General features: G+C 43.8%; 1 protein-coding gene across 2 annotated transcripts; it reads right to left on the reverse strand.

Moving 5' to 3' along the window:
- Positions 1 to 451: 451 nt before the first annotated feature.
- On the reverse strand, positions 452 to 11,970 carry LOC140723467 (uncharacterized). Of its 2 annotated transcripts, none has more exons than XM_073038045.1 (3): positions 11,833 to 11,970; positions 10,259 to 10,409; positions 452 to 3,034 (listed from the first exon to the last, which is right to left on the reverse strand). In XM_073038045.1, exon 3 carries the CDS (start codon positions 2,629 to 2,631, stop codon positions 754 to 756), a length of 1,878 nt encoding a protein of 625 aa, XP_072894146.1. In that variant the 5' UTR covers positions 2,632 to 3,034; positions 10,259 to 10,409; positions 11,833 to 11,970; the 3' UTR covers positions 452 to 753. The 2 variants fall into 2 exon arrangements, with proteins under 2 accessions (XP_072894146.1, XP_072894147.1); XM_073038046.1 differs by having other exon boundaries at positions 10,259 to 10,405; positions 11,833 to 11,961.
- Positions 11,971 to 18,845: the final 6,875 nt, after the last annotated feature.

Raw genomic sequence — 18,845 nt, forward strand, 5'->3', positions numbered from 1 at the left:
TCTCCACACCCCCCCAACACCGAGCTCAATAGTTTGGGAGTTATATCTACACACACACACACACACACATATATATATACACATAACACTGTTAACTTTGGTTTATCTTGCTTAAGTTACTAGATTATAAGAAGATACTAATGAAGATAGTTGTTTTAACATCAAAACCAGACTCCAGGTGCAGTCTATTGCTTCTGGTTCGTTTCTGAAGTGTTACGGTTCGTAACTAAATGCTAGAATCGTTCCTGTCATACCCTATGATAGTAGCTTATAACTGTTATCCCACCAGGTGCTGCATTCAATTAAACCTCTTGTCGTTCCAGCTAACAAAAACTGATTACTGGAAAACTCAGTGAGATAGAAGGTGCAAGATAATACTTCACAATGAAGTCAAATGGTACGGGAAACTTTACTGATATACTGTACATCATTGCCTCAGTCAAAGTAAGAATTATAAAGCTCAATTGTTTAATCACATATTGTGTACCATTTGTTATTTCGGGGTACAGCACTGATTTATAACATCACGCAGAATCCACCCAAATGAGATTTCTTTTCTAGGCTGGGGGGCTATGACCCCCTATATTAAGTTGCTAGCCGAAGCGATATTTACATAAGGTTAGCTGACTCAGTGAATCGCTTCCCACCTTCACAGCAGGAGAACAGCCTCTCCCCAATGTGAACACAATGATGAACATTTAGTTGATTTGGCTGAGAGAATCTCTTCCCAAAGTCTGAGCAGGTGATCAGCCACTACCCAGTGTGAATTCGCTGGTGTCTCTGTAGTTGAGATGACCAAGTGAATCCCTTCCCACAGTCTGAGCAGGTGAATGGCTGCTCCCCAGTGTGAACTCGTTGGTGTGCCAGAAGGTCATATGACCGACTGAATCCCTTCCCACATTCTGAGCAGGTGAACGGCCTCTCCCCAGTGTGAACTCTTCGATGTTCCTTCAGCTGAGATGACCAAGTGAATCCCTTCCCGCACACAGAGCAGGTGAACGGCCTCTCTCCGGTGTGAACTGACCTGTGTACCAGCAGGTGGGATGACCGAGTAAACCCCTTCCCACAGTCTGAGCAGGTGAATGGCCTCTCTCCAGTGTGAACTCGCTGATGTACTTGCAATTTAGATGAGCAAGTGAATCCCTTCCCACAGTCTAAGCAAGTGAATGCCCTCTCTCCAGTGTGAACACTCTGATGTTCCTTCAGTTGAGATGACCAAGGGAATCCCTTCCCACAGTCTGAGCAGGTGAATGGCCTCTCCCCAGTGTGAACTCGCTGATGTACCTTCAGATTAGATGAGCAAGTGAATCCCTTCCCACAGTCTGAGCAGGTGAACGGCCTCTCCCCAGTGTGAACTCGCTGGTGTGCCATTAGGTTGGATGACAGAGTGAATCCTTTCCCACACACTGAGCAGCTGTACGGCCTCTCTCCGGTGTGAACTCGCTTATGTACCTTCAGTTTAGATGACCGAGTGAATCCCTTCCCACAGTCTGAACAGGTGAACGGGCTCTTCCCAGTGTGAACTGACTTGTGTACCAGTAGGTCGGATGACCGAGTGAATCCCTTCCCACAGTCTGAGCAGGTGAACGGCCTCTCTCCAGTGTGAACTAACTTGTGTACCAGTAGGTCGGATGACTGAATGAATCCCTTCCCACAGTCTGAGCAGGTGAACGGTCTCTCCCCAGTGTGAACTCGCTGATGTAGCTTCAGTTGAGATGATAAAGTGAATCCCTTCCCACAGTCTGAGCAGGTGAACGGCCTCTCCCCAGTGTGAACTCGCTGATGTACCTTAAGATCAGATGAGGAAGTGAATCCCTTCCCACAGTCTGAGCAGGTGAATGGCCTCTCCCCGATGTGAAATCGCTGATGTACCTTCAGTTGAGATGATGAAGTGAATCCTTTCCCACAGTCTGAGCAGGTGAACGGCCTCTCTCCAGTGTGAACTCTCTGATGTACCTTCAGTTGAGATGAGCAAGTGAATCCCTTCCCACAGTCTGAGCACGTGAATGGCCACTTCCCGGTGTGAACTGAATTGTGTACCAGTAGCTGGGATGACCGAGTGAATCCCTTCCCACAGTCTGAGCAGATGAACGGCCTCTCTCCAGTGTGAACTCTCTGATGTTCCTTCAGTTTAGATGACTGAGTGAATCCCTTCCCACACACTGAGCAGGTGAACGGCCTCTCCCCAGTGTGAACTGACTTGTGTACCAGTAGGTGGGATGACCGAGTGAATCCCTTCCCACAGTCTGAGCAGGTGAACGGCCTCTCACCAGTGTGAACTCGCTGATGTACCTTCAGTTTAGATGAGCAAGTGAATCCCTTCCCACAGACTGAGCAGGTGAATGGCCACTCTCCACTGTGAACTCTCTGATGTTCCTTCAGTTGAGATGACCAAGTAAATCCCTTCCCACACACTGAGCAGGTGAACGGCCTCTCCCCAGTGTGAACTCGCTGATGTACCTTTAGTTTAGATGATCGAGTGAATCCCTTCCCACACACTGAGCAGGTGAACAGCCTCTCACCAGTGTGAACTCGCTGATGTACCTTTAGTTTAGATGACTGAGTGAATCCCTTCCCACAGTCTGAACAGGTGAACGGCTGCTCCCCAGTGTGAACTTGCTGGTGAGCCATTAGATCAGATGACCGAGTGAATCCTTCCCCACAAATTCAGCAGATGACCAGCCTCTGCCCAGTGTGAACTGACCGGTGTGTCCACAGGTGGGATAACTGACTGAATCCCTTCCCACACACAGAACAGGTGAATGGCCTTGCCCCAGTGTGAACTTGCTGATGTACCTTCAGTTGAAATATCCGACTGAATCCATTCCCACAGTCTGAGCAGATGATTGGGTCCCGCCTGTGTAAGATGACGGGTATGCCAGTCACACAGATGATCAACTGAATCCCTCCCCACAGTCTGAGCAGGAAAGATGTTCGAGTGAATCCCTTGTTCCACTTCTTAAATATCTGGACAGCGACAACAAAACTAGTGTGTTGTGTTCACGATTCCCACAAATTCCTCGTCATTTGTAACCTGTAAAGAGATTTACAAAATCCATCAATGGGTATAGGACAACCTTTCAGATGAGATTACTTGAGATGTCAAGATGTGATCTGTCATCACACTGTTACAGTGAAGCTCAACACAAGTTGGAGAAGGAAATCACCTTCTAACTGGGCACAGTGCTGGTGTCTGGAATGACCATCAAACTCTCTGATGCTTTTCATGTCTCTGTAAGAATGGGGCATTTCTGCCGTCTCCAATCTGTGACCTGGCTCAGTTTGACTCCCTCCATTGGTATTATTCCCTGTTCCCACTGAGCTGCATGGGTTCCTGGCCCCAAAGTAACTGAAACAATCTCACACAAATTGCTGGCAGTGCATTCCATGCACCCACCACTCTCTGTGTAGAAAACATACCCCTGACATCCCCACCGTATCTATTTCAAATCACCTTAAACTGTGCCCCCTTATGTGAGCCATTTCAGCCCTGGGAACAAACCTCTGGCTATCCACAAGGTCAATGCCCCTCATCATCTTATGCACCTAAAAATGCTCGGAACAGAAAGAATGAAATTATGCATTACTTCGAGGATTTGTCAGAAGTATACAGAATTATGAGGGTACAGATAGGGTAAATGCAAGCAGCTTTCTCCTCTGAGGTTGGGTGGGATGACAACTAGAGGGCATGGATAAGTGAGGAAGGTGAAAATTTAACAGGAACATTTGGAAAAGCTCTTTACTGAAATGGTTGTGTGAGCATGGAATGAGATGCCAACACAAGTGGTGAATATGAGCTCGGTTTCATCATTTGAAGGAAGTTTGGGTGGGAGCCTGGTTGGTAGGGGTATGGAGGGCGATGGTCTCGGTGCAGGTAGATGCATTAGACAGTGTAAATGGTTTTTTTTCAGCATTGACCAGATGAGCCAAATAGCCAGTTTCTCTATGAACTGTTCCACATTTCTATAACAGAGAAGCTGGCCAAACTTGTTTGGAAGGGAAAAGGTAGGAGTGACAATGGAGCAGCAATGGCTGGAGTTTCTTGGAGCAATTCGGGAGATGAGTTGTCGATATATCCCAAAGAAGTGGAAGCATTGGAAAGGCAGGAGGACACAACTGTGGCTGGAATGAGAAACCAAAGCCAACATAAAAGCCAAAGAGAGTGCAAACAAAAGAGCAAAAGCTATTGGGAAGCTAGAAACCAACAGAAGACAACCAAAGAAAAAAATGTCAAATGAGCTTAGGGTGTGGAATGATGATTAATGAGTCAGTCATTAATGAGTCTTGGTCGCACCCAACAGTCTGAGGCATTTAGAGGAACGAAATATCCAGGGCCTCAATATCTCCTGAAAGCCAAGTTTCCCTGAACCAGTTATGTTTCAACTTTCATTTTGTAAGGCACGTACAAATTCTATACCCTCAAAATTTCACTTCTCAAGGCCTCCCACTTACTAAGTACTCCTTTGTCAGAAAACAGCCAGTCCCAATCCACACTTGTCAGATCCTTTCTGATACCATCAACATTGACCTTTCTCCAATTTAGAATCTCAACCCATGGTCCAGACCTCTCTTTTTCCATCTTTATTTTGAATTTCATGTCATTATGATCACTAATTTCTGTCACCAGCCTTGGATCATTGCCTAACAGCTTATTGCACACTTCTTCGTCGAGAATTCTACGTACCGATTAAGGGCACATTTGAGAAACTCTACCCCATCTAGTCCTTTTACAGTATGGGAGTCCCAGTCAATATATGGAAAGTTAAAATTACTTACTGAATAACTTTTGTTCCTCTAAATCCCTCAGACTGTTGGGTGCAACCAAGTCCCAATAATGTCTACAATATCATAATTCCCTTTCCTGAGCTCATCAGGCTTTCCTCCGATGCTTCTTGCATTGTAATATACACAGCTCAGCACATTCATCGCACCATGCTCAACCGTTTGATTGCTGACTCTGTCTGAGGTCTGAACAACATCTGACTGGTGTCAAGAAAACAACCTCTCCCTCAATGTCACAAAAACAGAGGAGCTGATTGTGGAGGACAGGAGGAGTGGAGACAGACAAGGGTGTCAACCTGGGACTAGTGAACAACCGACAGCTTCCCCAGTTACTGACACCCCCCCCCCCCCCCAGTGGTGGGCACTTAATCTGGACTCCACTGCATTTGAACCCCTTCCGCCAGCGGCCGACCCTCATGTGACTCTGTGCTACATCACTGAGGAAAGCCAATATTATGCACCCCTCGAGGGACAGAAGTTCCCAGTCATGGTGATTGGAGAGGTTCAAGGAAGAGAGGGCAGTGCATTACTGGCCAAAGTTCCGGATTTCCTTTGGCGACAGACAGGACTGGTGTTTCCCCATACCAGCGTCAGGGTTTGCCCTGGGTTCAAGCCAAAGAGCCTATGGTTCCTTGCCCACACCCTGACGAAACAAGCCTCCATCACCGAGGGAGACTGGCAAGACTTGGCTGCGGTCCGACTTCAATACTGGAAGGAGTCTGAGGTGAAGACACTCTTTTAATATTGACCAAACGCAAGACGTTGTACCACAGCTCTGGGCAATTTCAGGCCATGGTTGTCCACACCGACTGCCCCCGTCTGGATCAGAGTGAAAGAAGGACAGGCTCTCCCATCCATTCCGCAATACTCCCTCTAGCCCGAGACACCGTTTCATGAGGATGGAAGCTCAATATCACCAATACCAAGGAGATGGTGGTGGACTTTAGGAGATCTAGGCCTCATATGGAGCCAGTGATCATTAATGGAGAATGTGTGGAGCAGGTTAAGACCTACAAGTATCTGGGAGTACAGTTAGACGAGAAGCTAGACTGGACTGCCAACACAGATGCCTTGTGCAGGAAGGCACAGAATCGACTGTACTTCCTTAGAAGGTTGGCGTCATTCAATGTCTGTAGTGAGATGCTGAAGATGTTCTATAGGTCAGTTGTGGAGAGCGCCCTCTTCTTTGTGGTGGCGTGTTGGGGAGGAAGCATTAAGAAGAGGGACGCCTCACGTCTTAATAAGCTGGTAAGGAAGGCGGGCTCTGTCGTGGGCAAAGTACTGGAGAGTTTAACATCGGTAGCTGAGTGAAGGGCACTGAGTAGGCTACGGTCAATTATGGAAAAACCTGAACATCCTCTACATAGCACCATCCAGAGACAGAGAAGCAGTTTCAGCGACAGGTTACTATCGATGCAATGCTCCTCAGACAGGATGAAGAGATCAATACTCCCCAATGCCATTCGGCTTTACAATTCAACCGCCAGGAGTAAGATATGTTAAAGTGCCGGGGTTAGGACTCAATGTATTTAAGTGAACTACTTAAGAACTTTTTAAAAGCTATTATTAATGCTTTTTGAGAGAAGTGATTTAGATGCATATCATATTTTTACTGAGTTAAGTATTGTATGTAATTAGTTTTGCTACAAAAGTGTATGGGACATTGGAAAGAAATGTTGAATTTCCCCATGGGGATGAATAAAGTATCTATCTATCTTTTGTGGATCCAGCAGGGAATCGATGTGATAGTGATGGACAGTGAAGTAATTGAGCAGGCCTCTTTTGAAGCAGCTGTCTCCGCCCAGAAGGCTGAGCTGTTTGCTCTGACTCGTGCCTGTATCCTAGCAACAGACTAAAGTGGGAACGTTTACACAGACTCCCGTTACGCATTTGGAATTGTACATGACTACGGCACTCTCTGGGAATGTGGGGATTCCTGACTTCCTCTGGCCACCCCATTAGTAATGCCACCTTTGTAAACAACTTACTCACCGCTCTGCAGCTACCTCGAGTTCTGGCTGTTATTAAATGTGCAGCCCACACCCGCATGTCTAACTTGGTCACTAAAGGCAATGCTTTAGCAGATTAGACAGCGAAAACTGTGGCAAAATCCCCAGTAGTTGTAGTCCCCTCGGGTTTCCGTCAAACAACCTTACATGCCTAAAGCAGAGTGGGTTTGCCAGACATGACGGAGGTACATAGTTTTCAGGGGGATGCCTCTGTGGAGGAGTGCAAACTGTGGTCCCATATGAGGTGCCAGAAAGTCCCCGGCCTAAGTTTTTGGATCACCTAGCGGGACAGGTTTGTGTTCCTACACAGTTTTTTCCAATATTGGTCGATCAGAAACATGATTTGACACACCTGGGAAAGGAGGGAATGGTTGGTAACCTTTACCCTGCACATCGGGTATGACTACCCTGCCAGGTGGATCTTTTTGTGTCTACAAGTTGATTTTATTGAATTGCCTAGAGTACATTGCTATAAATACTGCTTAGATATTATAGATGTGCTTAGTAGATAGATTGAAGCTGTTCCAACTACCATCGATACTGCTGTGACTGTTGTGAATGTATTATTATGGGATATAATTCCCAGGTACGGCCTGCCAGAGATGCTGAGCTCTGACAATGGCCCACACTTTGTGGTGAAAGTAAACAAATGGGTATGTAACAAACTAGCTATCAAGCAACAATTCCACTGCGTACACCACCCACGGGCCGCTGGCAGAGTGGAAAGAGCCAATGGCACTCTGAAGAGTAAACTAGCCAGACTAACAGTGGAGACTGGACTCACTTGGTTGAAGGTCCGACCATTAGCCCGATTCCACATGAGGGTTACCCCACAGGGGAAAACAGGGTTGTCTCCAGCTGAAATCATTTCTGGACGGCCCATGATAGATAGATAGATAGATAGATACTTTATTCATCCCCATGGGGAAATTCAACATTTTTTCCAATGTCCCATACACTTGTTGTAGCAAAAACTCATTACATACAATACTTAACTCAGTAATAATATGATATGCATCTAAATCACTAACTCAAAAAAGCATTAATAATAGCTTTAAAAAAAAAGTTCTTAAGTCCTGGCAGTTGAATTGTAAAGCCTAATGGCATTGGGGAGTATTGACCTCTTCATCCTGTCTGAGGAGCATTGCATCGACAGTAACCTGTCACTGAAACTGCTTCTCTGTCTCTGGATGGTGCTATGTAGAGGATGTTCAGGGTTTTCCATAATTGACCGTAGCCTACTCAGCGCCCTTCGCTCAGCTACCGATGTTAAACTCTCCAGTACTTTGCCCACGACAGAGCCCGCCCTCCTTACCAGCTTATTAAGACGTGAGGCGTCCTTCTTCTTAATGCTTCCTCCCCAACACGCCACCACAAAGAAGAGGGCGCTCTCAAAAACTGACCTATAGAACATCTTCAGCATCTCACTGCAGACATTGAATGACGCCAACCTTCTAAGGAAGTACAGTCGACTCTGTGCCTTCCTGCACAAGGCATGAGGACACCCTGGGAACAAAGTCTCAGGATTAAAGGCAAAGTGAATAAGAATAAGGAACCTTGGTTCTTGAGGGATATTGGAACTCTGATAAAGAAGAGAGAGATGTATGGCATGTATAAGAAACAGGGAGTGTATAAAAAGTGCAAACAAATACTTAAGGAAGAAATCAGGAGGGCTGAAAGAAGACATGAGGTAGCGTTGGCAGTCAAGGTGAAGGATAGTAAGAGCTTCCACAGGTATATTAATAGCAAAAGGATAGTTAAGGGATAAAATTGATCCTCTTGAAGATCAGAGCGGTCGGCTATGTATGGAACCAAAAGAAATTGGGGAGATGTTAAATGGTTTTTTTGTGTCTGAATTTACTAAGGAAACTAGCATGGAGTCAATGGAAATAAGGCAAACAAGTATTGAGGTCATGGAACCTATACAGATAGAAGAGGAGGAGGTGCTTGCTATCTTGAGGTGAGTAGATAAATCTCCAGGACCTGACAGGGTATTCCCTCGGACCTTGAAGGAGACTAGTGTTGAAATTGCAGGGGCCCTGGCAGATATATTTAAATGTCGTTATCTACGGGTGAGGTGCCAGAGATTTGGAGGATAGCTCATGTTGTTCCGTTGTTTAAAGCAGGCTCTAAAAGTAATCCAGGAAATTATAGGCTGGCAAGTTTGATGTCGGTCATGAGTAAATTATTGGAAGGAGTACTAAGAGATAGGATCAACAATTACTTAGATAGACAGGGACTTATTAGGGAGAGTCAACATGGCTTTGTGTCATGTTTAACAAATATATTAGAGATTTTCGAGGCGGTTACAAGGAAAGTGGATGAAGGCAAGGCAGTGGATGTTGTCTACATGGACTTCAGTAAGGCCTTTGACAAAGTCCCGCATGGGAGGTTAGTTAGGAAGATTCAGTCACTAGCTATACATGGTGAAGTAGTAAATTTGATTGGGAATTGAGAATGGGAGAAGTCAGAGAGCGGTAGTGGAGGATTGCTATTCTGAGTGGAGGCCTGTGACTAGTGGTGTACCACAGGGTTCAGTGCTGGGTCCATTGTTATTTGTCATCTATATCAATGATCTGGATAATAATTTGGTAAATTGGATCAGCAGATTTGTTCATGATACAAAGAATGGAGGTGTAGTGCACAGTGAAGAAGGTTTTCAAAGCTTGCAGAGGGATCTGAACCAGCTGGAAAAATGGCAGATGGATATTAGATAGATAGATACTTTATTCATCCCCATGGGATTAATACACACAAGTGAGAGGTATTGCACTTTGGAAAGTCAAACCAAGGTAGAACATACAAGGTAAATGGTAGGGTACTGAGGAGGGCACTAGAACAGAGGGATCTAGGAACACTGATACAAAATTCCCTAAAAGTGGCATCACATGTAGATAGGGTAGTAAAGAGAGCTTTTGGTACATTGGCCTTTATAAATCTAAGTACTGAGTATAAGAGTTGGAATGTAATGGTGAGGTTCCATATTGCATTAGTGAGGGGGAATTTGGAGTACTGTGTGCAGTTTTGGTCACGAATTACAGGAATAATATTAATAAGGTCGAAAGAGTGCAGAGAAGGTTTACAAGGATGTTGCCGGGACTTGAGAAACTGAGTTACAGAGAACGGTTGAATAGGTTAGGACTTTATTCCCTGGAGCGTAGGAGAATGAGGGGTGATTTGATAGAGGTGTATAAAATTATGATGGGTATAGATAGAGTGAATGCAAGCAGGCTTTTTCCACTGAGGCTAGGGGAGAAAAAAACCCAGAGGACATGCATTAAGGGTGCAGGGTGAAAAGTTTAAAGGGAATATTGGGGGGGGGGGAGCTTCTTCACAACTGTGTCTGACTGGTACTGACATAACTGGTTCTTCTGGGCACATTCAGTCTCACTCCCAACTATTTCCTACCTTCCTTTGTACAGGTATGTAATGTCTAAAGGACCAGTGTTTGAGTAAATGAGACTCACCAAACCTTCTCCCGACTGAATCACTGGAATCTCTGAGTCAGATGGGTTCTCTCCAGTTGATGCTCTCAATCCTCGGGCCGGTTCACTTGTTGCTGTTCCCTCGTCTTCAGTCGTGGTTTTTCTTCCAATAAATCTCTCACTGCCGGTCTAACTTTAACATGAAAGATAATGAAGCACGTCAACAATGAAAAGGAGGACCAAACATTTCTGTTTAATGTTACTAGGAACAAAACTCACTGAAATTTAAACGTTGGCAAATATAATGATCTCAGTGAACAATCTTTTATTGTCCCTCACACATGACACAGACGATACGGGATAAGAAGGAGCCATCATTCAGTCATGGTAAGACACAAGACACAGGAACAGAATCAGGTGATTCAATCCATCTGGTCTGCTCCACCACTCAACCATTCAATCATGGCTGATTTTTAATCCAACACCATATTCCTGCCTTCCTCCTGTAACCCTGAAGCTACTCAGCAATCATCAGTATATTAATCTTCACAAATAGACCCAAATGGCAGCCTCAAACAAATTCTGAGGCAACAAATTCCACATATCAGACATCTTTTGGCCAAAAAAAATTTCTCATCTCAGTTTTAAAGGGAAGCAAGTTTATTCTGAGACAGTGCTGTCAGATCACAGACTCTCTGTCTAATGGAAACATCCTCTCCATGTCCACTGTATCCAGGCTTTTCAACATTTGGTAGGTTTACTTAACCATCCATCCCTCCACCTCCCCCACCATCCCTCTGAACTCCATTGAGCACAGGTCCAGAACCATCAAATGCTCCTCACACATAAAGCCGATCATTCCTGAGATTGTTCATGTGAACCTCATTAGCAACAACTGTACTGAACACATTTCCAGGAATAACAGACAAAGCGGTTCCAGGATAATTTACAGGGAAAAGTTGTGCTTCCTTTACTGTTATACTATCACTCCATATCCAGGTTAAAACAGGACCATTTCAGGAAATTTGTATTACAGATCCTAGGATACAGATCTTGTCTTGTCTATACTGGACCGACCGCTGTCGCTGGACTATAAACGTGCAGGAGTAATGTATGGCTCAGCTCTACTGCGTGGAGCTGAGGCTCGAACCATTCTCCCCCTAGACTTCCCAGTCCCTCGGTAAAGCAGGCAGTGAAACCAAAGATGCCCACAACCTGGGACGTTCTCCTTTCTCATCCACCCCACTCCGGGAGAAGACACAACAGCCATAAAGCTCCAGGACAAATGTGAGGAGCCTCAGGAAACGGGGAGAGTTCAGGGAAGTTAATGAAACTCAGCGGCCAAAATCACACCACGTGATCTGGCGTCACAAAGCGGAGGGCGGGGCGAATCTGCGGCACACAGCCTCACGTGACCTGACGGCGGGACTTCTATTTCAATTCTGTGAAAACAGACAGCTTGGGCTCCTGGTTTGGATCGTTCAATGCAGATTAAGTGAAGTCGACACATTTCTGACGAGCCCAGATAGCTGGGAAACAAATGAATTCCTGGCCCACAGTTCGGGGCTCACGGCCAACATCGGATCTCCCCGCTCGGGATCGGTCTCAATACTCACCGATGGGAAAGTGATATCTTCGGCCCGCAGACAGTGATCCCGACGGAAGAGACGAAAATCTTTCACGAACACACAGCCGACCAACTTCAGCTCTGAGCCGAGAGGAAAACACCGTCCACCCGGAGACTGTGAACATGCGCGAAGAGATTGTTACATCCTCGGGAGGCGGGGCCTCGGAAACAGACGCCAGATGCTGCCCATCCGCGGTTAAATGGGAGGGGCAAACGGGATCACGTGTCAGGATTGATTGACCCCCCCTCCCCCCCACAGGCAGAGACTCCAGCTACTCATTAGTTTGTGGAAAGAAGCAAACTTGCCGCTCACATCTCCTCTCACCTTAAATGTATTAGACATTTCAACCCCCAGGAAAAATATATCCCCTCTATCTATTCCTCTCGTAGTCTTATAAACGGCCATCCAGTCTCACCCCAGCCTGCGCCGCTCTTGGAAAAACAACGCAAGTTTGTCCAGCCTCTCGTTATAGCTCATGCCCTCTAATCCAGGCAGTATCCTGGAAAACCTCTTCTGTGCTCTCTGCAAAGCCCCGACATCCTTCCGAGAATGGGGGCGACCAGAACTGTATGAAACACTCCAGATGTGGGCTAACTAATTTATAAAACTGTGTTACGAAATGTAACGTTTTAGAATCGAACCAGCAGCAATAGAGTTCACACTGGAGTCTGGTTTTGATGTTAAAACCATTCTCTTTACTAGTATCTACTTATGATGTAGTGACATAATGAAATAAAGGAAAGTTAACAGTGTTATGTGTATATATGTGTAAATAAAACTCCCAGACTATCGAGCCTGAGGGAACAAAGCTCAGAGTCTTGAGATGGTAAAGTAGGAAAGTTCAGTAATCCACGGAATAAATAATGGTGGAGAGATATTTGTAATCCAGGGTGAAACGTAGAGAAACGGCCGTTACTTCAAAATAACCGTCGACGAAGTTCTTATCCGTTGAATCCGTCACAGACGAGTTATCAGCGAAAGTGACCTGTCACAGGAATACCGTCTTCCAGGGGTTACCACACAACATACCCAGGCAAGGGTTAACACAAGATATTCCACAATCCACTCCTATGGATTATACGAGGTGACAGCCACACACGTTCGTTGTGATTCCGTGTCCCGATGATCAACCCACTCTTAGATAGATAGATAGATAGATAGATACTTTATTCATCCCCATGGGGAAATTCAACATTTTTTCCAATGTCCCATACACTTGTTGTAGCAAAAAAAAAACTAATTACATACATATTCACTTAGTAATAATATGATATGCATCTAAATCACTACTCAAAAAGCATAATAAAAAGTTCTTAATTCCTGGCAGTTGAATTGTAAAGCCTAATGGCATTGGGGAGTATTGACCTCTTCATCCTGTCTGAGGAGCATTGCATCGATAGTAACCTGTCACTGAAACTGCTTCTCTGTCTCTGGATGGTGCTATGTAGAGGATGTTCAGGGTTTTCCATAATTGACCGTAGCCTACTCAGCGCCCTTCGCTCAGCTACCGATGTTAAACTCTCCAGTACTTTGCCCACGACAGAGCCCGCCTTCTTAACCAGCTTATTAAGACGTGAGGCGTCCTTCCTCTTAATACTTCCTCCCCAACACGCCACCACAAAGAAGAGGGCGCTCTCAACAACTGACCTATAGAACATCTTCAGCATCTCACTGCAGACATTGAATGACGCCAACCTTCTAAGGAAGTACAGTCGACTCTGTGCCTTCTGCACAAGGCATCTGTGTTGGCAGTCCAGTCCAGCTTTTCGTCTAACTGTACTCCCAGATACTTGTAGGTCTTAACCTGCTCCACACATTCTCCATTAATGATCACTGGCTCCATATTAGGCCTAGATCTCCTAAAGTCCACCACCATCTCCTTGGTCTTGGTGATATTGAGACGCAGGTAGTTTGAGGTGCACCATATCACAAAGTCCTGTATCAGTTTCCTATACTCCTCCTCCTGTCCATTCCTGACACACCCCACTATGTCCGTGTCATCAGCGAACTTCTGCACATGGCAGGACTCCGAGTTGTATTGGAAGTCTGATGTGTACAGGGTGAACAGGACCGGAGAGAGTACGGTTCCCTGTGGCGCTCCCGTGCTACTGACCAACGTGTCAGACCTACAGTCTCCCAACCGCACATACTGAGGCCTCTCTGTCAAGTAGTCCACTATCCAATCCACCATGTGAGGGTCTACTCCCATCTCCGTTAGTTTGTGCTTTAAGATCTTGGGCTGGAAGGTGTTAAAGGCACTAGAGAAGTCAAGGAATGTAATCCTCACAGCACAACTGACTCCATCTAGGTGAGAGAGAGATTTATGCAACAAATACGTGATAGCATCCTCCACTCCCACCTTCTCCTTCTATGCAAACTGAAGCGGATCCCGGGCATGCCTGGTTTGTGGCCTCAGATTCTGTATTATCAGCCGCTCCATGGTCTTCATCACGTGCGACGTCAAGGCGACAGGTCTGAAGTCATTCAACTCCTTTGGTTGTGGTTTCTTCGGTACCGGGACAATACAGGATGTTTTCCACTGTCTGGGTACTCTTCTCTGATCTAGACTCATGTTGAAGATGCGCTGTAGTGGTTCTCCCAGTTCAGTCGCACAGGCCCTCAGTACTCGTGGGGAAACTCCATCCGGTCCAGCCGCCTTGCTTGTACAGATCTTCCTCAGCTGACCTTCCACCTGTGCAGCCGTAATCCTAGGCGTGGGCCAGGTCTCCTGTGAGTGGCTATTTTCCTGTGAGGGAAGTAAGCCTGGTGTGGAGTTCTGCGGTAAGGGTGAGATTGTGCTGTCGAACCTATTGAAGAAGGTGTTCAGCTGGTTCACTTTCTCCACATCTCCACTTATGTTTGCCCCCCTCTTTGCACCACATCCAGTGATGATCTTCATCCCATCCCACACCTCCTTCATGCTTTTTTTCTGCAGCTTTTGTTCTAGCTTCCTCCTGTACTGCTCCTTTGCCCCCCTTATCTGTACTCTGAGTTCCTTCTGAACTCTTTTAAGCTCCAACCGATCACCATCTTTAAAGGCCCTCTTCTTCTGGTTTAGGAGGCCTTTGATGTGACTAGTGATCCAGGGCTTGTGGGCATAGGAGAGTTCCAAGCCTCAGCTGCGACTAACTGAAGCTATCAGCTTTTCCAATCTCTCTCTCTCTCTCTCTCTCTCTTTAGACTGACCGACCGCCTGTCTGCAGATCGCTCTCTCTCTCTCTTCTGGTTCAGTCCACAGTCAGCGCTGTCAGCCTGTGACTGACGTCATAGTCCCGCCTCCTCACGCCGGCGCTCTTAAAGAAACAGTCACAGTACGACCGCAGGCTCGTAACAGCTGCAACACAACTTCCCGACTTTTTGAACTCAATGCTTCAACTAATAAAGACAACCATGCCATTTGCCTTCTTAACCACCCGATCAATCTGTGCAGTCTCTTTCAGGGAGTCTAAGATCCCTCTGATCATCAACACGGTTCAGGGTTTTACATTTAACAGTGTACTGTCTCATACATTCGACCTACCGAGCTGCCAAGATGATCATCACTAATTAAATCTCAGTGAGATTTCTCAGGTCCTGTTGAATTTATTGCCAAGTGCACAAGTAAGGGAAGGTACAGGTACAGAGAAACACTGACTTGTGGCAGCATCACAGGCAAGTATATTCAGATAACACACGGAACACAAATTATACGATTCTCTGTCAGTAAAAATCTGTAAATATGTTTTATGTCATTAACAATATATAAAATACATTGTGTCATGATCGATATTAAAATGTGCATTTTGTGTCAATAACAGTCTTGGAAATGTTGAATTTGCTCTCTGTCTCCATTCCTCCTGTAATCCACAACCAACTCCTTTGTTTTTGTCACAATATGGGAGAGGTTGTTTTCTTGACACCACTGTGTCGGGGTGATGACTTCTTTTCTATACGCTGCCTCTTTATTATTTGAGATTAGGCCAGTCAGTGTAGTGTCATCAGCAAATTTAATTAGCATATTGGAGCTGTGGGTGGCGACACAAGTCATGGGTATACAGAGAGTAAAGGAGAGGGCAAAGAGACAACCCTGTGGGTTATGTGTGCTGAGGGTCAGAGAGACAGAGGAGATGAAGCCCACTCTTACCACCTGCCGGCGATCTGACAGCAAGTCCAGGATCCAGCTTCACAAGACAGGGTGAAGGCCGAGGTCTCTGAGCTTCTTGTCGATACTTCACGCTTTCGTATGGCTACTGCTCTGCCCATGACCTCAAGGAACTGCAGAGAACATCAGAGAAACAAGCCTCCCCTCCATGGACTCTTCCTACACTTCCCCTGCCTCGGAAAAGCAGGCCATGTACTCAAAGACCCTCACAACCTGGACATTCTTGCTGCAAACCCGCTCTGCCATCGGGGAAGAGATACAAAAGCCTTAAAGCGCGAACCTCCCGGCTCAAGGACGGCTTCCTGTCTGTGGTTATAACCCAAATGAATGATAAAATGGACTCGACCTCACAAGGTAACTCGACATGTCTTTGCACCATATGTCTAGTGATTGTTTTGACAGTTTCATTTTTCATTTTTAGAATTTTTTTATTGATACATAATCTTCTACATCTATGAAATGATACAAAGCGTCAATAGATTAATATGTATTCAATTAATAAAGCTAAAAAAATGATCGTAAAATATAAAAATGGAAAATATATATATAGAAAAATAAGGGGAAAAAGTACCCCATCTACCTCGGAAAAAACCCAGTAACCACAAAAAAGGGGTAAAAATCCATTAGGAATGAACACTCCGGAGCAATACGTTTGACCATCATCTAAATTTTTAAAAAAAGAATCATCAACCGTCACTTCATATTTATAGAAAAATAAAATTGGACGGAAACCATACAGCATAATTCAAATTAAATGATAATATTTGGCAAAAGAACCCCATCTTCTCCCAAAATCGAATCGAGTATCAAAAGTTCTACTTCTATTTTTTCCAAACTAAGACATAACATTCCTTGAGAAAACCATTCAATTAATGTTGGGGAAGAAATATCTTTCCATTTTAATAAAATAGCCCTTCTTGTCAGTAGTGTAACAAATGCAATTACATGTTGATTTGAAGATAAAATACCCTGAATATGATGTAGAGCTATTCCAAATAGAACAGTCAATCTATTAGGTTGTAAATTAATTTTCAGAGCGTTAGAAATTGTAGAAAATAAAGATTTTCAAAACGATTTTAATGAAGAATATGACCAGAACATATGTGACAAAGTAGCTACTTCAGTTTCACATTATCACAGCATTTGTCTGTAGTAGGAAATATTTTAGATAGTCTCTCCTTTGTAAAATAATAACGGTGAACAGTTTTAAATTGAACTAAACAAGGGTTGGCACATACAGAAGAAGAATTTACGTTTTTCAAAACTCGAAGCTAATCTTCATTAACAAGGGTCATTTTAAGTTCTCTCTCCCAATCTTGTTTAATCTTTAGTGATAGGTTATCTTTTTGTAACAAAAATAAATTATAAATTCTGCTAATAGAACCTTTCACTAAGGGATTCAATTTCAAAATGGTATCCAACAAATCAGATTCTTGTAAATATGGAAACTTAGGTAAACATTGTGGTAAAAAATGTTTCACCTGAACATATTGCAAAAAATGTGTACGAGCGAGAGGAAATTTGTTAATTAACTCTTCAAAGGTCATCAATCGACCATCACAAAATAAATCTGTAAAAGAATGGATCCCTTTATTTTTCCATAGGGGAAAAATGGGGTCAGTTCTTGAAGGCTTAAATGGAAAGTTTCGATATAAAAACTATACAACGTAAATTGTTTAAAATTTTAAAAATAATTACGAAACTGAACCCAAATCCGTAGGGATAGTTTAATAACCGGGTAAAGATTTAAATTTGGAATTTTAGAGAGCTGTAAAGGTAATGGAGCTCCTAAAACTAAAGTTAAATAAAATTGTTTAACAGCTTTTAATTCCAAATCAATCTATAATGATTTTTGGTTCTTATCAAGACAATATAACCAAATATATAATTGTCTAATATTCACAGCCCAATAATACAGTCTTAAATTAGGAAGTTCAAGTCCACCATCTTTTTTTAGAATTTTGTAAATGATACTTATTAATTCTTGGTCTCTTATTGTTCCAAATAAAGGAAGAAATAAGAGAGTCAATTTGATCGAAATTTGTTTTAGTTAAAAAGATAGGTATATTTTGGAAAATATATAAAAATCTAGGTAAAATCATCATTTTCACAGCATGAATACGACCTATTAAAGAAAAAGTAAGTGGATTCCATCTAGAAAATTGTTGTTTCATGGAGTCCATTAAAGGAACTATATTCGCTTTATAAAGATCTTTTTTTTTAGTAATAATAATACCTAAATATCTAAATATATTAACTATTCTAAAAGGAATATCATTATATATACTAACAGGGACATTTAATGGAAACAATTCACTGTTATTCAAGTTAAGTTTATATCCTGAAAATTTACCGAAATCTTTAAGTGTTTCCAAAAGAGAAGGAATTGATTCCTCAAGATTTGAAATAAAAACCAAAAGATAATCTGCTTAAAGAGAAATCTTATGTATGGTTCCATTCATAGAGATGCCATGAATATTTTTTAGCTTCACTTAGTGTTATAGCAAAAGTCTCCAATACAGGATTAAATAATAAAGGGCTTAATGGACATCCCTGTCTAGTGCCACGAGAAAGTGAGAAAAAAGACCTGCAGTTATTCGTAATGACAAGCTCAAGGACGGCTTCCCGTCTGTGGTTAGAAGCCAAATGAATGATAGAATGGACTCGGTCTCACAATGTAACTCGACGTGAACCTGCACCATATGTCTATCTGCACTGCACTTTCTCTGCAGCCATAATGCTTTGTTACAGTGATTGTTCTGTCGTATATCAGCTCAATGTACTGTTGTAATGTATCGATCTGTGTGGATGGTACGTCAGGCAAGATTTTCATTGGAAGTTCAGTACGTGATGATAGTAA

This window comes from Hemitrygon akajei, unplaced genomic scaffold, assembly GCF_048418815.1.
Source record: "Hemitrygon akajei unplaced genomic scaffold, sHemAka1.3 Scf000115, whole genome shotgun sequence".
Taxonomy (NCBI): domain Eukaryota; kingdom Metazoa; phylum Chordata; class Chondrichthyes; order Myliobatiformes; family Dasyatidae; genus Hemitrygon; species Hemitrygon akajei.

What these genes read in the sequence shown, in the direction of transcription:
- LOC140723467 (XM_073038045.1), bottom strand. Translation starts at nt 2,631, where the DNA reads ATGGCTCACCAGCAAGTTCACACTGGGGAGCAGCCGTTCACCTGTTCA.